The 22661-nt window shown below is 46.9% G+C and overlaps 1 protein-coding gene across 2 annotated transcripts in view; it reads left to right on the plus strand.

The window, feature by feature from the left end:
- The first annotated feature begins 662 nt into the window (after positions 1 to 662).
- Positions 663 to 22661, plus strand: part of nbeal1 (neurobeachin-like 1) — a 175053-nt gene continuing 153054 nt past the window's right edge. For both annotated transcript variants that reach the window (XM_028806166.2, XM_028806167.2), the window contains exons 1-2: positions 663 to 872; positions 2326 to 2540. In XM_028806166.2, the coding sequence (XP_028661999.2) occupies positions 2490 to 2540 (51 nt within the window). In that variant the 5' untranslated portion in view covers positions 663 to 872; positions 2326 to 2489. The remainder of the gene's footprint in view (positions 873 to 2325; positions 2541 to 22661) is intronic.

Below are 22661 nucleotides of genomic sequence, written 5' to 3' on the forward strand. Positions count from 1 at the left end.
CCCACAGTCCAAGGACATGCAGGTTAGGTGGATTGGCGATTCTAAATTGGCCCTAGTGTGTGCTTGGTGTGTGGGTGTGTTTGTGTGTGTCCTGCGGTGGGTTGGCACCCTGCCCTGGATTGGTCCCTGCCTTGTGCCCTGTGTTGGCTGGGATTGGCTCCAGCAGACCCCTGTGACCCTGTGTTCGGATTCAGCGGGTTGGAAAATGGATGGATAGATAGATAGATAGATAGATAGATAGATAGATAGATAGATATGAAAGGCACTATACAACAGATAGGTAGATTCTCTTCGTTCTATACTGTATGTCTATTTCTGGGTGTACATGTACGTCTAATGTCTCTGGTTGAACTTCTCCACAGGCAAACTAAACCTCCTCACGGGTGCCAGACGTCATAAGTGCAGTTTGTTTTCTCCCCACGAGTTCCCCGCGCAGCGCCCCTCATGCCCCCCTTATTTTTCCTCCTCTGTCCCTTCTTGCCCCCCCCCCAGTTCCCGCTCGGCTCGCCTCCCTTTTTTGCACTTTTCTCTCTTCCTCCTCCGACTCGCTCGCCCCGCCCCTTGTTAGCCCACGGCTGTCATGCCAACGGCGTTCCTCGCTTTTTCCTGCCAGGCCGGCAGGGGGCGTCTGCTGTACGTGACGTCGAAATTCGCGAGCCATAGCAACACAAGGTCGCCACATCTCCGCCGTAAAGCGTCCGCAAGTGTCGCGAGGCGGTGAGAATAATAACAAGAGGAGCGCAGTGGGGAAGGCGAGCTGGGCGGCAGTGGTAGCGGTAGCGGCGCAGCACAGCCGAGGAGACGGAGCGTCACGGGACGGGGACACGACAGGACAAGCGGCGGCACTGCGCCCCGGACAGCGGCCACCTCAGGTGGGTGTGGCGTACGCGGGGCTCTTGCGGCTGCCACGTTACCGCGGCTCGGCTTGTGGCCTCGGGACGTGAGCGAGAGGCAGACGGGGAAGGGCAGAGCCGTCCGGCGAAGTCCGTGGAGCGTGAGGAGACAGACGGCCCTCCGGACAGGGAAGAGGCACGTGGCCACGGAGCAACTCCGCACTTCACTCCGGGGGTTGCGGCGGCCGCCGCTGGCAGCCGAAAGAGAGCCAAGGTGGCGCTGCGTGAGCGGGCTGGTTGTGCCCGTGTGTGTGCGCGCGGGGGTGGGCTGAGGTGTAAAGAGCTGTCGCCGAGAGTTTGCTGACCCCTTGACGCGTCACCTCAGCACTTCACCACGTCCATGGGTGGGCAGAGCTGGCACCTTCAGAGCATTGTGGGCATTTGGAATGAGATGCCAGCCGGAGGTAGGTGGGCAGAGTCATCACCCTCACGTGTCAATGGATGGTATGCTGAGATTCACCCCCGAAGTGCCGTGAGCAGGAGTGCTAAACTGTCACCTCAGATCAGGTGCCAGTAGGTGAATGGACTCAAGTGGCAGACCCTGAGCTGGGGTTCTGTGCTGATGCCATGAAGTACCCATGAGTTGACACCCCAACATGCCCATGGGTAAATTGGTTCAGGTGGCCGGTCCTCTGAGGTGCCAAAGTACCAGAGTACTGAACTGTTGCCTTAAGGTGCCTGTGGGTGAATGGGTTCAGGTGAGTGACCTTCACCTAGTGTGCTGTACTGTCACCCAGTGGTGCCCATGGGTGAGTGGGTTTAGGAGCCCGTAAGCCAGAGTATTGGACTTTTGCCCTCCAGGTTGCCCATGGCTGACTGTTAGAGACTCTTGAGCTAATGTGCTGAACTGTTTGCTGCTTGTGGATGAGTGGGTTCATGAGGCTGTCCCTAAGTGGTACCAGTGTGCCTTGGCGCTGAACGGACACCTCCATAGCCTGAGCTGGTGTACTGTGCTTGCACCCTGAGGTTCCCATGAGCTGACTCCCTATGATGCCGTAGCTAACTCTCAAGGGTCCTGGAGCACGGGTACTGCACTGTCTCCCAGATGTGCCCACGGGTGAGTGGGTTCAGGTGACTGGCCCCCAGAGGTACTGGACTCTGCGTGCCAGTGGCCTGCTGTTTAGGGTCTCCTGAGTTCGAGGTGTTACTTGTGATTGAGTGGGTTCAGGAGGTTGGTCCTTAGTGGTGTCGGTAAGTTGGTCATCTGAAATGTTGCCTGTGGATGGGCAAACTGAGCCACCAGACCCTCCGAGGTTCCTTTGAACGGGTGATCAGAGCTGTCACTGTCAAGGACAATTGTACAGGACAGCCTTCCTGGTCGTCGAAGTTCCCTGTTGATGGCAGGACAGTGGAGCCCCCCGGTGGTGACTGGACGGGCAGAGCTGAACAGAGGCCTGTGCCATTTGACTCACTGCTGTTTTCATCTGTACAGGGAATGTGACTGCTGGACTGGTCCCGCCACCCCTACTGCTGAGACCCTTCACTGCCGGCCAGTGAGTCCAAACGGGCACTGCGGGTGCAGAGTGGAAGACGCGAGACCTGCCATGAATGTTGCCGCACCCTGAGACGAATGCTTGATTTGCCTGCTGGGTAAAAATGGCATCGACGGAGAGGCTGTACGAGCTGTGGATGCTCTACTGCAGTAAGGTAGGCGACTGGCTCGGGGGCAGCAAGGTTTGTGTCAGCGGTGGGTGACAGAGGGAGGGTCCAAGGTCCAGTTCTGTAGCCCCGCAAGTGTGTTTTTGTGGACTTTTCATGGGAGGTGGGCGCCACGGTGGCTGCAGGTTTTTGTTGCTCGCTGAGGTCATGTGACGGGAGCAGCGAGCCGTTCATTAATCTTCACAAAGACTCTTTGGACGTGCCAGGGTGGGGGTGGCGTGTGCGTTGCTCCCGTTTTCTGAAGTCGAGTCTCCTGTGGTGTGCGTCTCGCGGCAGTTCTCGGACTTTTCTGCTGAATGCTGCCTTTTCTGTCAGGCCTGGCATGAAGGGGTCAGAGGTCGACAGGGAAGCACAGCCCACGTGACCGATTGGCTGATACCATGTGGCTTTGTGCCAATGACATTTTATGCTCTGCGAAACCCGATCTGATCTCTGGTGAAATGAACAGCAGGGCTTACATGCAGGGACGTCATTCAGCCAGCGCCAGGCACTTCTGCTGAGCCGTAGCCGCCTGCGTCTTGCCATGGCAGAGCCAGCTGGTCTGAGGCTGAAAACGCCTCTCGTTTTGCTGGCTCACACCGCCAAGGGCTCGGCCAGCTCAGCTGGCAGGGGACATGAGAGCGGCTCTTGAGGACGGCGTTTCCAGGCGTGCCCGAGAGGGGCGTTGGGGCACAGACCAAGGAGCTTCCTGGACCCAGAGTGCTGCTGGGGGTGATGGGGGGGGGGGGGGGGGAGGATGTGTATCCTCGCCTAGTTGGGACTTGCCTGAGTAAAAGTTGGGGACAGGGGAGAGGTGCAGGTACACCCCCAATTTAACACCTTCGTCTGTGTGGCCCGACTTTCAGGCTGCAATTTGTTCAGGCAGACCACCCTAGTCTGCCTCTTCACCCACCCATTTCATTACCACCCACTGACCAGGCCTTCTGAGAGACCCTGGAGGCAGCGGCCCCTCGGACCTCCAGCTCAGATCATCCCCCCCACCAAAAATGCGGAGTTCAATCCAAGCAGCTGAACCGCCACCTGGGCCTGTGTAGAATACTGGGACAAGGCAGAGGGCCAACACTCTGCTTGTGCTCTTGGGGGTCCGAGTGGAGGGGGGGTGCACTCACAACCCCCCCCACAGATTGATTGGTTTAGCCTAAATACAGGAGTGCAGTAGGCTGGCCCATCAGCTAAATGGACAAATTGTTCAGTGGCTCTGCTTGGGCCAAATGGGTAACCCCCCCCAAACCAAACGCCCTCCTGTGCAGGCTCAGCTACTTAAAGGAGTTTTTGTTTCCTAAAACCTGTGCCTGCATTTCACTTTTTAATGAAAGCACTTCAGGAGCTGTTTACACGTGGGGCGTGGGGGTCTCTGTGGTCATCTTGCTGTGACTGTTGGTGCCCACCTTTGCTTTTCTCAGGCCTGCTGGTGCCAGGGCTTCCCTTCTGTCTCCCATTACTAATAACACAAGCCACGGCAGATTAAAGTTCAAAAAAAAGATCAACATTTTGAGCTCACTAGGTGGACCTGCGGTGGTTTTTCTTTCTGTTTGTGTCCCCACAGAGCTGCTGATTTGCCCACTTGTCACTTTTATTACTATTACTTTTTTTTATTACTATTGTCTGTGTGTGCATCCCAATGTCCCAGTGCAGCGAAGGGGACAATATGCTGTAAATAAATAAATAGATAGATAGATACTTTATTAATCCCAAGGGGGAATTCCCATACTCCAGCAGCACCTTACTGATACAAAAAAAAAACAATATTAAATTAAAGAGTGATAACAATGCAGGTATAACAGACAATAACTTTATATAATGTTAATGTTTACCCCCCCCTGGTGGAATTGAAGAGTCACATAGTGTGGTGGAGGAACGATCTCCTCAGTCTGTCAGTGGAGCAGGACGGTGACAGCAGTCTGTCGCTGAAGCTGCTCCTCTGTCTGGAGATGATCCTGTTCAGTGGATGCAGTGGATTCTCCATGATTGACAGGAGTCTGCTCAGCGCCCGTCGCTCTGCCACAGATGTTAAACTGTCCAGCTCCGTGCCTACAATAGAGCCTGCCTTCCTCACCAGTTTGTCCAGGCATGAGGCGTCTTTCTTCTTAATGCTGCCTCCCCAGCACACCACTGCGTAGAAGAGGGCACTCGCCACAACCGTCTGATAGAACATCTGCAGCATCTTATTGCAGATGTTGAAGGACGCCAGCCTTCTAAGGAAGTATAACCGGCTCTGTCCTTTCTTACACAGAGCATCAGTATTGGCAGTCCAGTCTAATTTATCATCCAGCTGCACTCCCAGGTATTTATAGGTCTGCACCCTCTGCTCACAGTCACCTTTGATGATCACGGGGTCCATGAGGGGCCTGGTCCTCCTAAAATCCAAAACCAGCTCCTTGGTTTTGCTGGTGTTCAGGTGTAGGTGGTTTGAGTCGCACCATTTAACAAAGTCCTTGATGAGGTCCCTATACTCCTCCTCCTGCCCACTCCTGATGCAGCCCACGATAGCAGTGTCATCAGCGAACTTTTGCACGTGGCAGGACTCCGAGTTGTGTTGGAAGTCCGATGTATATAGGCTGAACAGGACCGGAGAAAGTACAGTCCCCTGCGGCGCTCCTGTGCTGCTGACCACAATGTCAGACCTGCAGTTCCCAAGACGCACATACTGAGGTCTGTCTGTAAGATAGTCCATGATCCATGCCACCAGGTATGAATCTACTCCCATCTCTGTCAGCTTGTCCCTAAGGAGCAGAGGTTGGATTGTGTTGAAGGCGCTAGAGAAGTCCAGAAACATAATTCTTACAGGTGTATATGTATATATGGTGGTGTCCTTCAGATGAGACGTGAAATTGAGGTCATTGAAGATCCCTTGGGTATCTATTGAAAAGACAAGGGTTTGCCCACCATGGCCTGGTCATTCCGGACCCCTAATCTGCCCCTGTTGTTAATTGGCTATTTCTCTTCTCTCGATCCTTCGTCACCTAATAGTTAATATGTGGTGAGCACACCGGTGCAGTCATACAGATGGGTGCGTCACATTGATGATGGGGTCTGAAGAGCCCCCCCTCTGTCTATGAGTAGTGAGAAAAGTGCTATAGAAATATTATTATAACCTCAGGGTTTGAAATCCAGAGCCTTTAAACCAGTGTGCCACACATAAATTGCAATCGTCGGATCAATCACGCAAATCACTTCAGACACACACACCGTTCTAAATGAATTCACAAACAGTAAATGAAGCCTAGTGGCGGATTTATATTTGACGCTCAGAACGCCTACACACACGCATTGTGACTGCCACGCGTTCCTAGCCCTCTTTTCATGCGTCCCCTGAGCACGTCGTCAAAGATGTGTGCACGAGTTCCAGTGCCAGCAAAATGTGGATGTCGCAGCGCATTCAAGTTTTGATACGTGACGTCGGCATTGCTGTTTACTGTCAGCTGGGCTGTACACTTCGAGGAAGAGCTGACAGAGCAGGTTAGAAATTATCGTCCTCTTTACGATCTGACGACCTCTCTACATAGTGACAGACATGCATGTCAGAACAGCTGGCATCAAATTGACAATTCTTTGAAAGTGGATGTGGAAATGGGCAAGACGAAATGGAAACCATTTTCGTGACTGCGCAAAGCGGGAAATGTCCGACAAAAGAGGTGCGGATTCTGCCGAAGTTGTGCCTTGCAATGAAATGTTATCATCGACATCTTTCTTCTCTCAACTCGCAATGCAGTGAAAGCAGACATTGTTTTGTCACCGTGATGATGTCTCACACTGCCACCTGGTGGAATCCTCCAGATTTATGTAAAGTACACGTGCAAGTATAGTTGTCACACTGCTTGTGTAGCAGTAGAGTCCTCAAGCGCACGAGTCGCGTCGCGTCATGTGTATCCCTGCATTAACAACGTCTGTCCGTCAACCTGGTAGTGTTGTGGGTTACACCACGCTGAAGCACAGTGGGGCAGAAGGCCTCCAAAAAGTCACACAAAGGCCAGCCCTGCCTTTATTCTAGTTACAACACAATACAATACCATTTATTATTCTATAGCCCAAAATCACACAAGAAGTGCCGCAGTGGGCTTTAACAGACCCTACCTCTTGACAGCCCCCCAGCCTTGACTCTCTAAGAAGACAAAAAATAACCCTTGTTGGGGAAAAAATGGAAGAAAAACTTCGGGAAAGGCAGTTCAAAGAGAGACCCCTGTCCAGGTAGGTTAGGCGTGCAGTGGGTATCAAAAAGAAGGGGGTCAATACAACACAATACACAGAACAGAACACAAGTCATCCTCAATACAGTATAAAAAATAAAAATGTTACAAGTACGGAGCAGAATTTAACAGTAGATGATATCCCATAATATGATTTGGATTTGTTTAGAGACCTGGAGACCTCAGCCATCAAGCTGCCTCCCCCATTTGGATTGACTGTCTCAGCTGTGGAATGGCCAATGACAGGACCCCTCAACCCCACGATTCCTGCGATCCTCCATCAGGGATGACTTTACTTTAGGCAGGCACAACAACTTGGCAGTTGGGCCGTGGCACCAAGTGCCACATTTGAGTACTGAGAAGAGAAACAGAATAGGTGAGAGTTAGTAACAAATTCTAACTATCATGTTACTTCTGTTTTAGTGCTAATGACTAACAGAGATGCAGTCTGTACAGTTAATTAGCAGCTCTAGTCAGGGTGTGCTAAACAGAAGTCGTGAGTCTTTAGCAGGGATTTAAAAGCTAAGACTGAACTTCTCAGGGCTCTGGAGCAGGCCTCACCCTGGGCAGCCTAATGCCTACTCAAATGTAAGCTTTGACCTGCACAAACCCAAAATGGACAAAATGTCCACAAACCTGGAGAAGAGGGAAATCCGTAAAACCTCTCCTCTAACACAAAGCAAAGTAAGTTCCTTATCTTTCTGTTTTCAATCGAAAATAAAAAGGAAACAAGGCGGTAATAAAAGGAGCAAAACTGAAGTCAGCAACTCAATCCAAAATCGGAATTGGAAAGACAGGACCTTGCATTAGAAGAAACCCAAAATGGAGGAACCAAACAAGAACAGTGAAAAAGCACAAAGCTGACCAACATGTATGATTAGGTGGCCTGGCCTCCCCAGGCTCTACGTACAGCAGAACAGGAACGACGTTACACAGAAACACAAATGGAGGAAAAAAATCAGAAATATATATAAAAACACAATAAAACTGAACAATGGACTATGAACAATTTGAACAACAGCAGACAAGCTAAATTACCAAGAAATAAACTGGAGCCAGACTTTGTTGTAGCAGGCAGCCAGTGAATGAGCTGCTACTCGGTGGGACTGACCAATGAATGACAGGGAGGCAGGGTCTTTCATTTAAAAACGTGGTGTCATGTATATGCACTTCGCTACAGCGTGCAAGGGGATCTTCTGGAAGTGGTGTGTGTTCATGTTGCAGATGAAATCGGCGGGTTTTGGTGCATTGTCAGCACACGATTAGATACCTGATGTTACGATTTTCATAAATTTACGTCTTTTCTAATTGCATTCCTGGGAATCTGTGGAATCTGAGCTGATGATTCCCAAGGATTCTGGATATTTTGTCTGATGTGGTGTGCCGGCCCTACATTTAAAGCCCATATTTGATTTATGCCTTGCTGTGACGCCATTTTGTTTTCATTTTAGAGGTTGGCAACATTTCCCAGCATGCACCATGGCACTTTCATGGGCAAAGTCATCAGATTGACCATTTCAAAGGTTGTCCTCAACAGTTCTGGGGTGTTTGAGCTTGTTGGTGCGATGAAACTTTCTTCTCGATTTTTGAATCTTTGCTTTTTTTTCTTTTTTTTTTGAGTCTCCCGGTTTGGCCACTCAGTCCGTTTACTAAGTCAGTTTTCCTTTTTCTTTGACCGTCTCTTGTGGGTCAGTACACCTGATAGGTGGGTTGTGGGACACAAGAAAGGTGAGATTTTTTTGTTTTTGTGGTTGTTTTGATATTCTTTGTGTCGTTGAAGTTGTGTCTTCGTTCGAGTCCATTGTCAATGTTCATGAAAATGTGAGTTTAAATGTTTTTGTCAGACTTTTCAATAAATGTAGGTTTGTACTTCATCCAAAAACTGTGTTTTAGTCCTTAGGCATCGATAAAGCCTTGGGGCACTGTTTCTGTTTTCCCCCCAATATAACCTTTGGGGTCCAGAGGAAGTGACGCAGGCCCCCTCTACGTTGTGGGCTGTTAAAGTCAGACAATGGAGTGTTGCAGTGGACAAAGATTTCCGTTCAGCAACTTTTGTTAAGTATTAACTGATTGTCGCCTGTTATTTGTCAGCAGGAGGCTGTGTACAAACGTTGATTCTAAGATCAGGAGGTGAAACGTGATCAAAACATAATGTGGGGTCCTCACCGAAAAAGACAAATGGCTGTTTCGCCAAACCAGAAACCTTCAAACAAAAATCAAAAAAACCGTTAAACCGAAAAGAAGGCCGAGAGCCAAGGAGAGTTATGCGCTGTCACACACGCTAAGGGGACATCTTCAGGTCCCTGAGAAGAAAGTGGTTCCTCCAAGGATTAAAGGGGACACTGCTGCTAAACTCCTCTTTTTCCATCTGCAGCACCAAAGGGCAAAACCCCAAAGGAGTGTGACCTCATTTCTTGTCTGGCTCTGGGAGCCCCAATCCGGGAAAGTTCCTACGTGTATAACATACGGACCACCCACTGGAAATGGCTTGTGGATCCACAGAGCTCCTAACATTTAACAGAGCCGTTTGTTTTCATTATTTTTTTTTTTCCTTTTTATGTTAAGCGGAGTTTACTTATGAGGTACCCCAGATTTTAAAATGTCATTCCTGATATTTATGACTATGGCATAGTGACATGATACCAACTGCTGACCTTACTGTCCTTACGAAAGTCATCCTCTTCACAAAGGAGCAGCCGCCCCAGTTACAAGTGCCAGCTGTGGTGCAGCAAACCGATTTCTTAGAGATGGAGGCTAGGAGGACAGTACCCCCTGTCACTCTGGGGTGGAGCTGTGAAGGTGTCCCCAAAGTGCACATGTATGACAACGGAAAGAACGGCACATCAAATTACCGTTATTGTCCAAAACTCAGATAAGCTGGAAACACATGTGTCAGCACCCTGCAAAGGAGGCCTGTATCCATGGTGTACTTCTTTTGGTCAACACCTTACGCTGTCATGGCCATAGGTGAGGGTTGGAACGTAAATCGACTGGTGAATCAAGAGCTGTGCCTTTCGACTGAGCTCCCTCTCCACCATGGCTGACTGGTACAACATCCACATAACTGCTGACGCCACTCCGATCCACCGGCCGCCATATCCCTCACTCATGAACAAGACCCTCAGATACTAACTCCCTCCACTTGAAGTAGCACCTCCTCCCCATCCTGGAGATGACCCTCCACCTTGTTCCAGCTGAGACCTGTGACCTCGGTGTCGAAGGAGTCTATTGAGGTGGTGCAGGCGTTTGATTAGGGTGCCTCCTGGATGACTCCCTGTGGTTGTCCAACCAGAGGGAGACCTTGGGGCAAACCCAGGACATGTTAGAGAGAGAATGTTTCCCAGCTGGCCTGGCAACACCTCAGCTCTCCAGTAGAGAAGATGGTCGTGGAAAAGGGACGTCTGGAAATCCTGGATCAGATAAGCAGTAGAAAATTGGATGAATGAATGCATGCATGCATGTGTCGACCTTTTTGCAGCGTTGATGATGTCACACATTGTGCATTTGTAGGGAATTATAGGAACGTCTGTATGGAGTGAGAGCGCTGTCAAAAAGAACTTGTAATAATTGAAGTCAAATTTACATTTCACACATGTCACTTACACTTCTGAAAATTAGGAGTACAATTCTCAAGCGTGAACAAACTGTCAAAAATACATCACTAGATGCACGAGGCATTCTCTATTGAAGAAGAAACAATCGATTTTTGTTACTACGCATGTGTTTCAAAGTTGGAAAGACGGAGTTATTTCTGTCCATGATCCCACTTCATACTTCGCCCCCTTAGAGTGGCTCCAAAGGGCAAAATGCAAAAAACAAAATAAAACCAACACAATTAAATTAATTAAACCCGACGGAAGAGAAAACAGTGAATGTGGAGATTGAAGTTGACATGCTGACTTAATTCTCGACGTTTCCACTTTAATCCCGTAGTTTATTTTGTCATTAAAGTAGAAAGTTGTGAACTTCACCTTAAAATCGATGTTTAATTTCCTAGACTTTGTCAAACCCCGTCTTGTCGCACATTAAATGTTTTGTATTAAGTGTTCCCCGACCCAGTTGTTAATCGCTATGTGCTTATTAAACAGAGGCACTGAGAGGAGCCGCAGGCAGTGATCGCCGCACAGAATACATTCACTTCACGATATTACTGCTGTCTGAACAGTTAGAATACTGCGATATATACTTAATGTCATTTTCAGAAGCGCAAGAGTCATTTTCACATGTGAAATGTAAATTTGACTTAAATTATTACAAGTTTTTTTTTGACAGCAATCTTACTCCATACGTCTGACATGAATGTTCTCCGTTTCTCAGGAAGGTAACTGGAGAAAAATAAATGGCAAGCCCCAGATGTCCAAAAAACACCCCAGAAAAAGCCCAAGAAATGAACTCCGAATCCTAATTGGTGCCGACGGCTTTTGGCTTCATTTTATGTTTCTGAGCCCATCGGCGGTTTTACAAGAGCACGACGAGGCCCTCTGGTTAAATAACCGGCTTCGTTAAAAGCAATTGGCTGACTGGTGTGATAGTGGTGGAGTCTGAAACCGTGATCACCTGCTGGTCAAGGAGTACAAAGAAACTGTGAGGGTCTGAATCTGAAAACATCAAGTTCGTTAAAATAAAAAGATGTTGGCATCGCTAGCACCAGCAGTAGCGGCCATCGCCCCCTAATTTAGTGTGCGGCACAACAAAAACCATGCAGCCCTCCAGAACCACAGCGTGACACCGCGGCTCCACACGCATGCTGTCTGTCTTTGGTGTTGGCATGGTAGAGGTTGGCCCAAAGTGATGTTGGTGATAATTTATAGCGCCTTTCATAGATAAATGCAGCTTAAAGCATAGATGGCAATAAATACAAGATGCTTATTAAGAGCCTCTTGGGCTGCCAGCCCCTGCCCTCTATCCGGTGGGCCCTCCTGCTCCAGAGTTGCCTGTTCCTGTTGGCAGCTGCCCTGGAATGCGGGGCTTGGCCCCCGTGGTTGCTTAGCGATTTGTCTCGACCTTTGCTCCTGCCTGCCTGTGTGTCATGTCGCTGTTGACTGAGCGCTTTAGTTCTGCCATTGTTGGCAGGGTGGTAACAGTCACCCAAAGCAAAGAAGCCAGCACGGTGCCCGTGTTGCCCTAAACGAGACTGAGCCAGCAGCAGCTGCCACCTCCTGTAGCCCCGGGCTGCCTTTGTCATTAAGCATTAGACACCTGGAGGAGGACAATGTGGCCTGCACAAGGAAGTAAAGGCAGAAAATGCCTGGAAAGCCCCAGGTTGACTGCCACTTAGTGGTCTAGTGCCAGTCTAGATTTTAAGCCAGTTTTGGGGGTGGGGTAGTGTGTAGGATTTGGGCAGCTGGGTTTGACACACGAGGTACCGGGACATGACATCCGTCAGTCACAGCGTGTAGCGTTAGTGACCTCCCTGCTTGTCACACTTTGGACTTTATTGACCAATAAAGTGTTCACGTGGTACTTTACATTAGGGTGGGCGTCGTTATGCATACTGAGAAGTTCTGTAGGGACTGGCACACCGTGAGGCCCCCTGTGTAGATTAATACAAGGCTTTCTGAGCATTGGCACCTCCTCCTTGTCTGAGTGTTTGTGAGTGTTGGCACCACTGCCAGCTCCTAGTGTTTGGTACTGTGTAGGTATCAGTGGGCAACACCAGCCGCCAGTTGCATCTGGGGTTGAATGATTATTTGATGCCCTGTGGTGGTCCTTCTTCCGATTGAGTGACTGGTGGGGTTTTCTGCAGGTAGACACCACCATCCTGCTGCTCTGTGTTGAAAGGTTATCTGTGAGCTGGCATGGCTGCCTGCTCCTCACTTTTTGGGTATGTAGGCTCCAGGGGGCATTTGGGTGCTTCTGTCCTTTCCTTGTATTTGAAGCTGATGACACAGCTTTATTGTCCTGGCACTGCTGTCTGCGGGCCGTGGGAGAACACAGTCATTGAGGCTGGCACTGGGCTGGGCCCTCAGTCTTCCAGGAAGTGGCAGTGAAGGGGACTTTCTTGTCGGTGGCTGTGAGGTAATGTCAGTGAGCGAGACTGCCAGATGTGCGCCCGTCTGGACTGCTGCTTAAGCCTCTTCTCATTGCGGTGGAATTCAGCAGCTTGTGGCAGCCGGCATCTCCTCCTCCTCCTCCTCCTCGTGCCCTCTGACCCACAGGCATCAGATTAAAATCACTGGGTTGCAGAGAGGAATTCTGGGAATGCATGTTGCCAAACAGGTATGCCCTGCTCATATGGGTGGGCGTATCACATGGCTGTGATGACAGGAATGTGAAGTATGCCACCCGCATGCTTGTTTGTCGAGGACCATCCAGCACCAGGCTGCAGCTGGACATTTCCCAGCCCTCCCCAAGCCCCTAAGACACAAATGTATCGGCCAACCCACGGGCTGGGCTTCGTCCCCCCAGTGCGCCACTTTATAATCTCAGATGCTTTTGAGGCTCGCTTGATCACCCCGGAGCTGAGCGGCACACTTGTTTTTGGTTTCTTATTTCTTGTGTTTGGCTTTGTGTGTGTGAGGCTGAGAGGGGGTACGAAGCTGGCAGGGGGCTGGTAAAGACAAGGGCAGTGTGGGGCTGGCATGAGGTCTAAGTGGGACACGATATGGGCCTGTAGGTTAGTGTGGCGCAGTACATGGGTACGAAAAAGTATTGGAATGCCGCATTACTAAAGCAGTAGTGTATTCTGTGCCTCACATTTGTAGCAACCAGCCTCACCCGCCTTGCCACAGCTTCACATTATAACTGGCACACTCGAAGCACGATTAAGAAATTATGAGCTTCGGATGGACGATGATGGAGCTGGAGGATTGGGTGGCAGTCAGATTGCCTCGGAGCCCAGGCAAGTGAAGTGTGGCACAGCCGGGCAGCACACGTGTGTGCGGGCTGGGGGGCTGAAGCAGCTGGGAGCCAGTGGCAGTGGGAGTTATTTGCTTCGGGATCATTTTAGACAGCTAGAACTTTATTTATCCCCGGGGCAAATGTAGCTTTTTATAGAAGCTCATAAAATAAATAGGTAGGTAGATTAAAAATATAAAAGTTGTAAATACATGCACACTGTAAGAGAAGGAGAGGACAATGATTGAGAGTTGGGGTGCCACCCTGTGTATATATAAAAAAAAAAAAAAAAACACCCAATTATTGTGGAGTCGTCTCTGCAGAAGTGAGTTCAAAACAAAACTGTCCCAAGATGGCGGAGCTTCCGGTTTTGGGACCTTCTGACAGGAAGAGGCGGGTCCAGGTGGGCGTTCTAGCTGTCAATGAACCGGTCTGCAGAGGGAGGAAGAGAGAAAGGCATTTAGTGCACAGCGCCCACCCCTGGAACGGTGGTAGAATTGCCGTCACCAGAGCCTGTCGGTTGTCTTCTATGTTTACATGCGTAACAACACATGTTATGGTCTCAACATACACCAGAATGACTTAAAACGAAGAAAATAAAAAGAAAGGAATCTTCTGACTTGACAGTCCGAGTAAGGTGCTATACAGACATATTGACGTTGGCATAAAGGACCCCCAGTAGTGTTTCTTGACGCACTTCGGCTCAGTAATTCATTGACTGAAAGGCCTCCACGTTTGAGTGTCAGAGATGGAGAGGATGTGCAGCGTTGGTCACTATGGCACTCAGTTTTGTCTTCATTATCTCCTCCACTGCCATCTCCAGGGGGTACATGCGTCCTTCAACTTAGCCTGCCCTTTTAATTAGCTTGTTGATTTGGTGGTCCACTCGTGAAGTGACGTGACCAGCCTAGCACACCCCACTGGCCATCACAGACTTGTAGATGTGAAGGATGTCACTCCTAAGGTAAATGAGTCTGCTCTGTCCTTTCTTTTGTAGTTCCTGACCAGTCCAATCTGTCATTGATGTGGACCCCCAAGTACTTGTAGATGTGCACCACCTCTACACCCACTCCCTGAACAGAGACCGGACATACTGTAGAAGGTCTTTGATGTGGCGAAAGTCAGTCACCATTTCCTTGGTTTTGTTGATATTAAGGGATTTGTAATTGGAGGAACAAAACCAAAATGGCCGAGTTCAAGTTCATGAACGTGAATTACTGTTGGTAAAAGTTTGAATCTCCACTCCTCAGACCTTTCATAATTTCTATCAGGAACAGGAGGGAGTGGAGCGCAAATCCAAAAGCGTGTTATCAGACCAAAACAGTTCAGCTAATGGTAATGAACTTGGCGTGCTGCTCTCTGACTTACGGTGAAGTCGACAGCCCATGGCAGCGATTCAGTAGAAATTACAGTGTGATAAGTGGACACTGCAAAAATGGCAAATCACTCAAAAACAGGGATGACTACTTCACAAAAGTTTTGTATTTCCATTATTATTCATGCAATTTAAAGTGTAGGCTTCATGGTTGGTGCTGTACAGCCCGTTGGCACAGTCCAGAGGCCTCATGTAAAATGCTGTGCATACAATTCACACTAAAACATGGCATACGGACAAGAACAGAAATGTACGTATGCACAAAAGAAACTGCTTAAATTAAAAAGCTGTGCGTAGAATTCGCACTAAAACATGGCGTACGGACAAGAACAGAAATGTACGTATGCACAAAAGAAATTCAGTTGCTTAAAAACTGCATAAGCAAAGTTCCACACACTTTCCCTTTAAAAATCCCAGTCAACGTGAATTTTAACACACATCCATGTGCCTGCAGCCACTCCCAGACTCCTCCCAGAAGTTTGCATATTTGAATATGCAAATCAACATAAATAGCCTCTTCAATTCATTGTTTTGTTAAAAAAATGCTTAAAGCATATATAAAAAAGAAGAGCTTCAAAGAAGAGTTGCTCAGATGTGAAAGTCGATGTGAAAGGGCGAGTGCCATACGGAAGCATATTGGGGCCACAGAGAAAAAATAAGAAAAATAGGAACACGGTGAAGAAACAAAGGTCTGTGTTGAGTTTAAAGTCGAAATGTCCACTTTCATCTTGAAATTTCCACTCGTAGTTTATTTTGTCATTAAAGTGGAATGTTGTAAATTTCATCTTAAAATCGATGTGTAATTTACTGGAGTTTCCCAAACCCCATCGTAACTAAAGCAGCACATTAAATGCTTCGTATCCTAAGTGTTTCCTGATGTAGCCAGTGCTTCTTAAATGGGCTTTCTCTTACACCAACAGGAGCGTGCTGGCAGTGACCGCCACACAGAATACATTACATACATGTACTTGATACATGTACTTGATATCATTTTCATGAAGAAATGCATTAAAGTATGTACGAGGTGAGACACAAAAATAACCGTATTGGTAAATGAATTTATGTATTTATTGATGAATTACAGCATTCTAAACATTGTCACCTTCTATATACTCCCCCACTCCCGCTCCATATGCATCTTCCATTGATTGAAACAGTGAGGGAAGTCGTTTTGCTTGAGGCTCTTCAACAGGCTTGCCGTTTCTGTCTCCACTTCATCCGTTGAAGAAAAATGTCTTCCCTTCAGGTCACTTTAGATTTTCGGGAACAAGTAAAAATCATAGGGAGCTAAACCGGACGAATAGGGAGGATGATCGAGTGAGGACAGGAATGTTTTTGTTAGTCAAAAACTGCTTTACGGAAAAAGCAGTACGATCATTTCAAACAATCTGATTCACCGTTTTGATGTTTTTATCCGTCCAAGATGAGCGTGGGCGACCTGGGCGTTGAACGTCTTCCACATTTTCTTGTCCTTCCTTGAAACGTTTGTGCCACTCAAAACCATGTGTGTGAGACAAACTGTTATCCCCGTACACTGTTTTTATCATTTCATAAGTTTCTGTGGCCGTTTTGTTCAATTTTGTGAGAAATTTGATGTTGATTTGCTTTTTTTCACCCGACATTATCGCAGCAACTCGTGTAGCGATTGTTGTGCAAATACTGACAGGGCTATTCACAGGATATACCTAGCCGGTTGGCGGTTTGAGAGGCCATCTAGGAGGAGATATCGTTCTAGGATTCACGTTCAGCTGACCTCCAGACAGTTTTCCAGGAAAGCCCCAAGCCCAGTCCAGTTATTTTTGTGTCTCATTTCATATTAAACATATGAAGGCACGGTGACGCGGTGGTAGCAATGAGCTGACACCCAGTCCAGGAATTGTTCCTGCCTCGTGTGACCCTGAATGGAATCATTTATTGCAGCAGTGCTGTGTCTGTCAAACACACCAACCCACAATTCCTGTCCTTCCGTTTTCTTCCTCTGTGTAACCAATTGCTGCACAATAAGCTCTGTAATAAAAGAAAAACCAGCTGTAAGAGAACGTCAGTTCTTCAAAACCTTTAAGGAACATTGAAAAATCTTTGTTGAACATGTTTAAGTATTCCAAACATCCAGGGTCGCACCAGCCCAAGCAAGCGTAGAGTGCAAAGCAGGAACAATCCGAGGACGGGGTGCCAGCTCATCGATACTGCTGTACCACTGTGCCCCTGTGTTAATTATTAAAAGTATACATTATATAAATGAAGTTAACAATTTATCTGTAAAATATAACATAATACTTCAAGGTATTTCATCATAAAAATCATATCAAGTCCTAGTATTGCAACAAATTAAGGCCACCATCAGAAAGTCGTGTGGCGCGGCGCTGGCCTTTTATTTGCTTTTTTGTTTTTTTGGTTTTGTTTGTATGTTAAATCTCTGTGTTTTGTTTGATCCCTTTTGGTTCTTTATTAGTTTTGCTCTTATTTGTTAACTTCTTTAGTTGTAGCAAGGGGGCTCCGCACCCTGCTCGCTTTGCTCGCCTACCTCCGGTGTTGGGTAACCCGAAATACATTGATGAATGTATAAGATATGTTTGTAGCTCCGTTAGTCGAGCTGTTTGGTTTTGGAGCCGAGACAGTTTTGCTTCCGTGGTTTCAGACGCGCATTGTAGGCACCGACGTCTATTGTTTTTGTCCATGCGGGCTCGTGTTTGTAGCTCCGTTAGTGGAGCTGTATAGTTTTGGAGCCGTGATCATGACTCCATTAGTTCTCCGTTGTTTACCGTTAACAGTAAGTGCAATTATTCATATTGCTAATACGGAGCGGTTTCTGTGGTTGTACTGTTAATAATGCATCACTGTAATGTGATTCACTTATGCTGTATAGTTTGGACGTGTGAGGATGACGTACGTTCAATACGGAGCGTTCGTTTATTCTTATTACGCGTTGTAGGCACCTTCGGCTTTTGTACTAACTCGCGCCTTCCGTACTATTATGCTGTGTATGGTGGACCTTTGTGGACTCCGTACTTTTTCCCGTTTCACTCTGGGGTGGGGGGCTGAATCCTCTTTTTTGTGTGGCTGTGTCGTTACCTATGGGCGCGTTGCCTCATTTCTTATTTACGTTAGTTGAGCTCCTTTGTTTTTGAGCCGTGACGCATTGTAGGCACTTATTTACGTTAGTTGAGCTAATATTATACCTCCAGTGCCGTGTGTGTGTGTTTCATGTGGTACTCGTTGTAGGCGCATGCGCCCTCCGTACTGTCGGGTTTGACTATGCTGTGTAGTGTGGACGGTTAGGGTTCCGTATTGTCTGTGCTCGTTGCTTTATTTCGTATTTCCGTTAGTTGAGCTGTCGGCGCCTGCGCACTATGTCTCTTGCGTCCATGGGCATGCCATGTACCTGCGTCCATATCCGGTTTATTCTCGGTTAGTAATATGGATTAGTAAGTATTTGCCTTTCTTCATAGTTTTGATTAATTGTTTAGGTAGTTCTGTGTTTTTATTAATTAGATTATTTGATTGTATTTATTCTTTTATCAATTACTAGCTGTACCCCTGTGGCTGCGCCCAGATAGTAATGAACCAGGACAAACTTTACAAATCAATATACGTTGGCACTGTATCTGATCGTGTTCACCCCTGACGGGAGAGCATTCCCTGCATGGGGAGAAAAGCACATGGCCGTGATATCTCTGCCAATCCTCTAAAACACTCTTATGTTACTCCTTAACAATCTCTTGATGATAATGTCTGCTGAACAAACAGGTATTGCTAGCTAAGCGGAGGTGAGGTGTGCGCTCCAACACGTGGCGAGAGGTAGAGTGACTTGAACAGAGGCTGGCGAGTGAATGAGGAAGGCCCCGCCCCCCTGCTGTCGGCCCACAGCCACTCTCTTGGATTTGCATAAATACATCGGTATCGCAAGTGAACTCTGGTACTTAGCGCGATGAGAGAAGTCGCAAATTCAACCGGAAACTTCAAGCAAAGTATAGAAAACATCCAGATCTAAATCCGTTAAGTAATTCTCTTGTGAAAAGCGGACAGACATACAGGCAGAACGTACTTGGACCACGAAATTTTTTTAACCGTTTCTTAGCAAGCACCTATAGGCCAAGGGTAGCCTACATTCCAAATTTCAAGTCCCAAGTCCTCATGGTTTGGGAGATTTTGTGATGAGTGAGAAAGTGGGATTTGACTTTTTTATATATATCAAGAGATTTCTCAGCGTTTCTGAACCAGTGGGTCGCAAGTTGTTGTTGTTGTTTATAGTGCTAGTGGGTCTTGCATTGGGGGTCTCACTTGATGAGTGATCTCACTTGATTTCTGCCCCTCCTTAGTCGTGCACGATTAACCAAAGGCCACACAGACCACACCATGGGAAGAAGTGGGTCACAACACCAGAAAGGCCAAGAACCGCTAATATTATGTATGCCTGCCTTAGTGTTATCTGCCGGGTACTCGCCCTGCTTTGACACCCACTGCAAGCCCACCCTGCCTGGAAGGGGATGGGCTTTTTTTCTACAAATTGCCCTTCCACCGATTTCTTTCTTTTTTTCTTGTATGAGTTTTTTTTTTTTTTGTGCCTTCATATTGTGTTTAAGGATGGGTTCTTGTCAAGCAGGGCCTGCTAACGCCGAGTGAGGCATTTGATGTGTGATTTTTATCGTGTATTTATTATATTTTTCTGTTTCCTGTTTTGCTAGCCATGAAAATTTTTGAGACACATTCTCCTTGTATGAAAATGTGCAATGGAAGTACTATATGTGCTCATGTATAAGTTGGGTCTTGAAACCTGAAAAATCAATCATAAAATAAGACCCCGACTTATACGCCCGTTCAAAGATGCGACACTTCAATTCATTTTTTTTTTTTTTTTTACATCTCCTTGCTTACCACAACATCAAGAAACCCCTGAAGTATCGTTACGGAGTCTGCAGAGATTGCCTGACAACTGACTGACGTTCACACCGCTAACTCTAATGCCTTCGTAATCATCTCTATATAAAGCGAAAAACGATCCGGTGACAAGTTACGGCCTTGGCGTACTCCACGTTTGATTTGTTCCCTCTCGTCGATTGTTCCGTCATTACATTTGTCTGCTCGCTGATCCCAATGCAGATTCGTGATTGACTCTCTCTTTCCCATTCAGCACCTCTGCTGGCACTTCGTACTGAACTTTGTCAAATGCTTTCACATAACTGAAGTGGCAGATCTAGAAATCACCAGATTACCACGGAACGTTTCACACGCTAACAACGCAAAAGTAACAGTTTGCAGTATTTGAACAAAAATAATTGAATAAAAACGGCGGGTTCCTGAGCTTTTCCATTATTGTTACATTAATGCCACAGCAGTTTTCCCCCAAATTGCAAAAAATTGCTAATTTTGAATTACCGTATATATATTCGTGTTGTGGATGCTAGAGGCACAGTTGCCCCGTGAAACCCACTAGACAGACGTCCAGGACACACTTGTAAAAACACCAAGAAGAATTTTAATATTATTTTCTTCCAATACAGTGCACAAAGCACCACACACTCCACAATACTTCATTACTCAATAATTAACAATAATCAATAACAATCCTCCACTCCCAGCAGCTTCGTCACCCAACCTCCCAACTCCGGCTCTCCTTGTTGGGTCTTCACCAGTCCTTTAAATAGTCCATGACCTGGAAGTGTTTCTCCCGGGTTCAACGCCACATCATCCTTTCTTAAGTAGCCCGGAAGTACTGCGGGCTTCTGTCCTCGTGACTCCAAAGTACTTCCGGGTTGTCGTAATAGTAGGAGTCCCCAGGTTTTTTGTGAGCTCCCCCTGGCGGCACCCAACAGGGCTGAGGAAACGGACTCCACGTCCCAGGATGCTTTGAGGGAATCTGGGGAACTGTCGCTGTCCATGGGAGCTGCCACCTAACGTCCCGGGGGATGCAGTGTCCTGAAAAGGCTGCCTTCCTACATTCTTTTCTCTCAGGGATGTCCCGGCCGGACTGAACCCTCCGGCTGTCCATCACAGCGTATAAATCGTGTCTTGAAAACCAAAAAATCAATCATAAAATCAGACCCGACTTATACGTCCATTCAAAAATGTGACCCTTAATTTTATTTTAATTTATTTATTTATTTTTTTTTTACATCTTCTTGCCTCCTCCAATCTCTCACCAGTTTCTCAGACACATCGAATTTTGATGCAGCAGCAGAGTCACCAATTTCTTTCGCTACTTCAACGACTTTTAATTTAAAAGCAGCTTCATATTTTCTTCTGATCGAACGCTCCATCATAGATAAAGGACGCTCTTACGATAAAGGTGTATGAGGGTGTGAGATACAAAAAACACAAAACCGTGCAAACGTTGCTTCAGAATAGTTTGGGTATTACTGTGTGGTCACGTAAGCACAATACATAGAAAACAAAGGCCGTGTGCGCTGTGGTTAATCTCTCAGGTGGGCGGACGTTAGCATATTATAATCTCATGGACCAATAGCATGAGTTTTCCGCATTTGACTTATATGACCGACATTATAAAATACCAGAAATTATACGGTAAAATAAAGGCCTGACTTATCCATGGGAGAACTTAAATGTGAGTAGATACGGTAAATGCCATTTTTGTTTGTAATTGGTGGTGTTCTAAACGTTGTAGCACCCGGAAACGGGCTTGTTTGTGTAGAGGCCTTGACGCTAACTGAGGCCTCACCACATAGAAACACCAGGTGCTTGTTAAAGGACTACTTCACCCAAAAATTACAATTTTTTTTATATGGTATTTGCCCCCTTTAGTTTGTAGAAATGACTAAAAAATGTTTTAATTTTGTGTTTTTATATAAAATGGAGATAAAAATATTTATGACAGAATACAAGCCAATGGCGACCAATTCTGTCCAATGGTAAACAAATTGAAATTGAAAAAAACGTTACGTTATAAGGATCCGCACATCAGTTATCCAGGCATATGCTCCAAATGTGCAAAGCACAAGCATTTTTTTGCTAAAATAATGTTAAATAGATACTTCCAGAAATATCGTCAGACGTCATAAACAGGAAATGCAGGTCACTCTGGATTCATTCTGCCAGCCTGGTGGTGTGCAGACTTAAGTCGAGAGGACCAGGAAGTTGAACTGAGATTGTGCTCGAAAAAGGAGGCACAAGAGCAAAACCCGAGTGTCTTAACAAGGAGTTGGGCAGTAAATCTTAGTGATGAGGAATGCAAAATAACATAAACCTAAAGTCTATTTAGGAAGCCACCAAGTTGGATAGGGAGATGACCACAATGGCAGCTTTTTATAGAGTATCATGAAGATGACAGATTTGCCAGTGACTACTGGGGGAAAGCCTCCTAGAAACCACCAGTTACACCTAGCAACAGTACCACAATGTATTCATTTACCCAAAGAGTCTCTGATTTGTTTAAAAAATGCAGACAAGGCTTTCCCTAAAGCAAGGAAAATGGATTCCTTTTAGCAAAAATTAGTTTGTTCCCAATTCATGACAGGACTGACTGTTTGAATTACAGGTCCGCCTCTCCCCCTCATTCATTAGCGCAGAGTCTTATCTTGAAGCTCCGCCTCTCCCCCTCATTCGTTAGCACAGTCGTATCTTGAAGCTCCGCCTCTCCCCCTCATTCATTAGCACAGTCGTATCTTGAAGCTCTGCCTCTTCCCCTCACTCATTAGCGCAGTCTTATCTTGAAGCTCCGCCTCTCCCCCTCATTCATTAGCACAGTCGTATCTT

The sequence above is a fragment of the Erpetoichthys calabaricus genome, chromosome 8, assembly GCF_900747795.2.
Source record: "Erpetoichthys calabaricus chromosome 8, fErpCal1.3, whole genome shotgun sequence".
NCBI lineage: Eukaryota > Metazoa > Chordata > Cladistia > Polypteriformes > Polypteridae > Erpetoichthys > Erpetoichthys calabaricus.